This window comes from Cynara cardunculus (assembly GCF_001531365.2).
Source record: "Cynara cardunculus var. scolymus isolate 2C chromosome LG 13, CcrdV1, whole genome shotgun sequence".
NCBI classification, from domain to species: Eukaryota; Viridiplantae; Streptophyta; class Magnoliopsida; order Asterales; family Asteraceae; genus Cynara; species Cynara cardunculus.
The window spans coordinates 2,219,405-2,225,806 of NC_037540.1; the positions used below are offsets into that span (position 1 = coordinate 2,219,405).

General features: G+C 34.4%; 1 protein-coding gene across 4 annotated transcripts; it reads right to left on the minus strand.

Annotated features, from left to right (window-relative positions):
- Nucleotides 1–364: 364 nt before the first annotated feature.
- Nucleotides 365–6,174, minus strand: LOC112525513 (protein WVD2-like 7). Of its 4 annotated transcripts, none has more exons than XM_025135672.1 (9): nt 5,783–6,172; nt 4,461–5,435; nt 3,944–4,357; nt 3,795–3,859; nt 3,541–3,615; nt 2,735–2,831; nt 2,575–2,646; nt 2,301–2,411; nt 365–770 (listed from the first exon to the last, which is right to left on the minus strand). In XM_025135672.1, exons 1-9 carry the CDS (start codon nt 5,822–5,824, stop codon nt 762–764), a joined length of 1,860 nt encoding a protein of 619 aa, XP_024991440.1. In that variant the 5' UTR covers nt 5,825–6,172; the 3' UTR covers nt 365–761. The 4 variants fall into 4 exon arrangements, with proteins under 4 accessions (XP_024991440.1, XP_024991439.1, XP_024991443.1 ...); XM_025135671.1 differs by having other exon boundaries at nt 365–747; nt 5,783–6,171; XM_025135673.1 differs by lacking the exon at nt 5,783–6,172 and adding an exon at nt 5,646–5,760 and having other exon boundaries at nt 592–747.
- Between the last annotated feature and the right edge of the window lie 228 nt (nt 6,175–6,402).

Consider the following 6,402-nt stretch of genomic DNA (forward strand, 5'->3'; position numbering starts at 1 on the left):
TTTATATATTTTGATTAATTTATGTAATTTATTAAATAATAATAATAAGATAAATAGTTTCTATAACAAAATATATCATTATAAAGTTTTCATAACGAACACCAAAATAAAATTTTATTTCATACTTTTTCCTATATTATTTTTTTATTATTACCGTCTAATAAATTACATAAAATATTCATAATATAGAAACCATATAAAAATAATATTTTAAGAAGGATAAAATAAAAGCTTAAAGAATATAAAATACAATAAATAAAATATAAAGAATGAATAAACTACAAAAAAGAGGTGTATTTAATATTTTAAAAGAAAATTAAATTTTATTCAAAGTTATATTGATAAAACACAGCACCAGAAAAGGAGGAGGATATGAATAATGTTTATTGTATGATGTCTCTTAAACTACAAACTGAAGCTAACAATGTACAAAAAAGTGGGATTACACATAATATACTTGGTGGATCCTATTTTTTTTCTTCTAGAAACACCCTCAGGATAAATTCATCTCAAGAACTTGATAAGTTCATCAAATGAAAATACAAATTTACCTAAACAACCCTAACTCAAATTCACCAACAGTAAAAATCTTTCTTTTACCATCTTTCTTCTTCACTTTGCCTACTTTTCTGATGCATCTTCTGATTTTGTGATCTTCAGAAGTTCCCGCTTATCGTCTTGAACCGTAGCCAGAAACGTTCACCTGTGTGAGTCCGGTCGCCTTTGGGTTCCGTTTTTTATGGCCTCCTGTTGTATAAGATTTAGCAGAACTGAAACTACATGAGTGAAGGAATAGTTAACGAAATTTAGCTACCACAAAAAAGGATAACTATGTTACGATTAAAAGAATCGTTAAGGCAAGATTTGTAACACCCCAAAAAACTTCGAATCCAACTTAGAACCATGGTGGAAGTTATTGATTGCCCACAACTTGAGGCTTATAAAGACTCATAGATCCCAGTTTCTATCAATATGGGACGAGTTGTTACAAGAATGCACTCTATATAGAATAAAGATAGTCGTTTTCAAGAAATTCTTGATCAATGGTATCCGTTGTTGCACACGTCTATGTTGGGATTCACCAATAATAACCGAGGAGGTAAGACTAGTGTGCATTCCCTCAAGATCACTAAGGATTTTTCATTTTTCATACTGTTATCTTCAAGATCCTATAGGATGAGCCGAAGGTGGATGCACATGGTTACCAAAAAAAAGGTATGGATTACTATCTTCAAAACAATTAAAGGATTAGTAACATAATAAATTAAAAATTAATAAATAATATCATATAAAACAAATTTATATTAGTAATATTTTACAATTATATAATAATATTCATGATTATTATTATATGATAATAAAAAATAAAAAAAGATAATTAATCATAAATGTAATGATAAGATAGAAGAAAAAGGAGAGAGAAAATATGAAAGTAATTAATAGTGTTGTAATGACGATCGACAAATGTACATATAGCAATAATCGAACGGAATTAGGTACATTTAGCCCACCCTATCTAAACTACCCTTTAATGAAGGGGAACGATATATGAGCTGTGTGGGCCCCAAATCAATGGCAAAATATTTATTTGTAATGACTAAAACCGTGGCCGTGCGATGCAGCAGAATGTAAAGCTTAATCGTAAACCAAAAATTGAGTTGTTTTAAATTTATTTTTTTTAATGATTTTTTTGTTTTTTGGAAATGGATCAATTGTGAGAAGAGTTTCCTAAATATCAACTACTCTGCTTATTTGGTTGATTGACATTATACTCAGGAAGGGGAGCAGAGGGTTTGGAAAACTTTGTTCTTTAATATTTAAACAAGGGAAAAATAAGAATATTTCCTATTTTAAAAAAGGAAAGATTTTATGCACAAAAATCCTAAATGCTTTATAATAATAGTATTTGTAAAAATTTAACAAAGTCTACATGTCAAAAGAGGTATAAGGGGTCCTTTACCAAACACTTATTAGGTAAATGTTTAACGGCAAGAGAAATTACCCCCACTTACCTTATCATATGACATTCTCGACCATCAAAATGGATTGTTGGTAAGCGTCTTAAACCCGGTGAATGCTTATGGGATAGGAGTCTTTTCCTCACTTACTGGGTAAGACTCTTAGGTCCATGTTATGCCTCTTACTGGGTAAGATGCTTGCTCCATGTAATGTCCCTTACCGGGTAAGATTCTTGGTTCTTGTCATGCTCAATTGGTAAGATAAATGATATCAATAAGCGCTTACCCAGTAAGCATTTAGTAAACAGCCCCTAAATCTTTATGAAGAATTAGAGATCTTACCTTTTCTGAAGTGCTTTTTGATACCCCTTGTGCCCGATAAAAACTCGGCATTGGTTTTGCTTTGAAATTTAGGTTCTGCCTAAGCTTTTTCATCTCAGCATCTTTTAACTCCTAAATCCAGTAACAAATGGTCATATGGATGGTCTTTATGTACATACACACACACACACACATATATATATATATATATATATTTATATATATATATATATATATTTATATATACATATAAAGATGATGAAATACAATTCTGCTTGGTTGTTTGGAATTCTACCTTTGATTTTGAACCAAGTTGAGTTCTTTCTGCCTCTCTAGCATTTGATTTTTCCTCCAAGTTCTTGAAGAACTATATCAAAAGTAAAGAGATTTCTTTAATGTGTTGTTGGAAAGAAAAACAAATAACTTGTCATGCTTTCTTGTATGGTAAAGGATACCTCTTTTCGTCTTTCGGCTCTTTCGTTACTTCTCAAATCTACGGAAGATGGTGCCACCTTTTGCCGTCTTTCATCCACATTGACTCCTTTGAGTGACCTATCCCAGAAAACATGTTTTTTAAGTTGCAGCTATCAAACATAAGCTATCTCACTATTGTGTCTGAGAATATGTGGAACCGGAACCCCTAGATTACTCTCCAAAAGAGCACTTGAGAAGAGAAGGAAGGTTCCAACATATATTGAGAAAGGGTCCAAGTCTAAGGGGTTGCTTGGTTGGTTTTCCATCAAGTACTGCATGGATTAAGCTGTCTCTGTGGATTAATCTGTCTGGTATAGATTGAGAAGGTTTTTGATTGGAAGGAGGTTTTTCATAGATGGAAGGTGCATGTTTTTTAATTGGGAGGGGCAGGCTGGAAAAAACTTGACTTTCTGCACATATCATTAAGCCACTGCCAAACAGTCATGCATAACTTCCTGAATAAGCTGCGAGTCCCATTAACCTACTAACAAACGGACCCCAAGTCTAACCAATGACCAAAGGGTCTTTGGCCTAGCGGTATCGTAGTCTTTGGCCTCCTAGGAGGCCAGGGGTTCAAAAATCACCAAGGTGAGGAGGATGTGTGAGTTTATTTGTTGCATTTGCCGTATATAAATAGTATATACTTCAAAAAGAAAAGTCTAACCGATGTGTGGGAGTATGTCGGTAGATTGATCATCTCAAGCTTTAGTGTTGGTGTACTTCTATGAAGGGGTCCACATGAAAAACAAATGAACACAAAAGAGTTGGAATAGAAGTTATTTCTTACCCAGATGATACAGATTTCCATGTTGGTCCTAGTCTACCTCTTGCAGGATTCATTTTTTCTGCTGCCTTCCTTGATCTACATTTGTTCATTTAGTAGAATGATAAATTTCTATGTACAAAACGAGGAAATCTAGTAATGAGGTGAGTTTTTGACTTAAAAACCACATGCTAACAGTGGCTAACTGGAATTTTAGAGTTCAATTTGAAAGAAGTAATTCAGAATTGGCATATGGAAACACTGAGATTGTAGACTACCGTTCATTTTCTTTCTGGGAAGTCATGGAAGTTGAAGCCTTTTGCTCTAATCCAGTTGTTCGTATCTGCCAAAAGATAATGCATATAAATCACATTTAAAAAGCAAGTGTTTGTTATATTAAGAAACATTGTTTTGTAAATTAAACTACCTGTTTGGGCCCACTAGATCTTCCATCAGAAGACGGTAATTGGTTCACTCTGTTTTGAAATGTCTTAAAAGCTCGTTTAACAATGTCTTTGTCTCCCATTTGCTCCATGAATAGAGATCGTCTTCTTGATGAAGTAACAGAAGAAGCCGTATCAGAATTTACAGAACTCATACTCATAGATAAATGGAGAGACTTTGGAGCAACTCGTATGCCTTCCGATACCGAAGGAGTCTTGCTCTTTGATGATGATGGGGCATTAGCCTTCTTTGATGAGGACCTAGCAGCAGGCATGGGCGTAGGAGTTGCTTTTGGTTTTGATAATTTAGTGACAGATGTTCCCGGGGGTTTAGGTATAGGTGAAGATGGTTTCTTCTTTGTCCCAACAAAATTCTTTTCCACTTTAGCTGGATTTACCTAAAAAACCAAATAGGAACGAAGTTAATACAAGAAGATAATCTGAAGTTGAGACACAAAGATGTCCAAATGAATTTTCGTTAATGAATTCAATCAAACTAACCTTTCCTGCCAAGTTTTGAGCTTTCGGTTTTGGAATCTCATGCTCACTTTCTTGAATTTCTTCAATTTCAGAATCCACACGGAAATGCTGTTTTACCAATTTCATACTCTCATTTCCTGCCAAGTTTTGAGCTTTTGGCATTGGTGTCTCTTGCTTGCTTTGTTGAACTTCTTCAATTTCAGAATCCACATGGAAATGCTGTTTTACCAATTTCATACTCTCCTCATTGACCGAAGTGGCTTCTGCTAGCTTATCGGCATTGCTGTATAATGCTATTGGGGATTGAGATGATAACAAATGCTGAAATTCTAAGGCATTGCCCATTTGCATAGATCCATCTACAAAGCTTTCATTATTAACTGAAGTAGTTTGAGACTGATCGCTATCTGGTTTCTCTGCTTGACGTTTTCCAGATCCATCTCGAAAGCTTTCATCTTTAACTGAATTAACTTCTTCTGGGCAATGAGACTGATTGCTATCTAGTTTCTTTTCTAGACCTTTTCCAGATCCATTTCGAAAGCTTTCATCTTTAACTGAAGTAGCTTCTTCTGCGCAATGAGACTGATTGCTATCTGGTTTCTCTTCTTGACCTTTTCCAGATCCCTCCATTGCTAAAGTATCAGATTGCACTTCTTCTTCCTCATAAACATGGGTCTTACTTTCAGTACCATCTTCAAGTTCTTCCTTAATTTCCCCAAAACTGTATTCAGTATGATCATCTGATCTTGAAGGATCAGTTTCTGCTGCTTTTTCTTGATCCAGTAACTCGGCCTCCGCTTTCATAGCTGCAATTTTCTTGTAATGGGCTTCAAAAAAGGCCTTCTTTTGAGCTACAGAACCGGGCGTAGAGCACTTCCCGACTTCCTCCAAGTACTTATTTGGCGAAAAAGTAGACCATTTCTCCCAAGAAAGTGCGTCATTCTCATACTTGCCAAACGAAACAGATACTCCCAGAGAGCTAACTGATTCTCCCATCTGTATATATAATTCAAAGTCCGTAATTGAGACATAACAAAGGAAAAGAAACAGAATGGCAACTCGCAAGAACACAAATCAAGAAAGCTTAAAGATTCTCAAATAATTTTATGAACAATCAAGACAAATCTAAGCAAGAATTGTTTGTGGGAAGATGTTTTAAATAGGAAATAGAACAAATAAAAATGGAAAATTAAGCAAGAATCTGACCTTTCTGAAGTAAATCTAGAGAAATCCGTCAATTTTCGAATCAAGAAAAAGCATAAACCCTAATCGAGTAATTGCAGAAGCAAGAAATTTGAAGTGATGGGTCAAGTTCAATTAGACAAAAAGGGAAGAAATTGTACCTTATTTTCCATATTTTGTGCTTCCACCATAGATTCACCCATCAAAATCCTTCAACAAGAGGTGGAGATAAGCACAGAGAAAGAGGTAACAAACCCTCTAGATAGAAGCATGGGCTATAGATCAAAGACGATAAATAAGACTAAAAGCACATCAGCTTTCCAAAGAAATTATCACAAGGGAGACAAGAAGAAGGATTGAACACTGAATCAAACAAGAAATGTGCATGTGGAGTGTTTTCTATTTATCTATCCAATTTCCTAGAGTTATGAAAATTTGTTGTCCTTTTCTGATCCTTATGGACCTCCTAAAGCAGATAAAATAAAGAGAAAACCTAATCATGACCCCAAAAAGAAACCCATGAAAGGTAAACAATAGATATACAAATTATATCCACATGATCACAAAGCATGTTTCATCTTTTTACTACCAACAAAGTAATTTCAGAGAAAAACAAAAAGGAAGTGGTAAAGGCATTTTAACAAACACTTGGTGGGCATCACAGACCAGTCACAACCGCAAAGATTCCACCAAAATGCTTGGTGGATTTCCAAAAGATTTAGCTAAAAAAAAGATTCAACCAACAATTATTTCATGATAATTTACACAATTATTTTTGCTT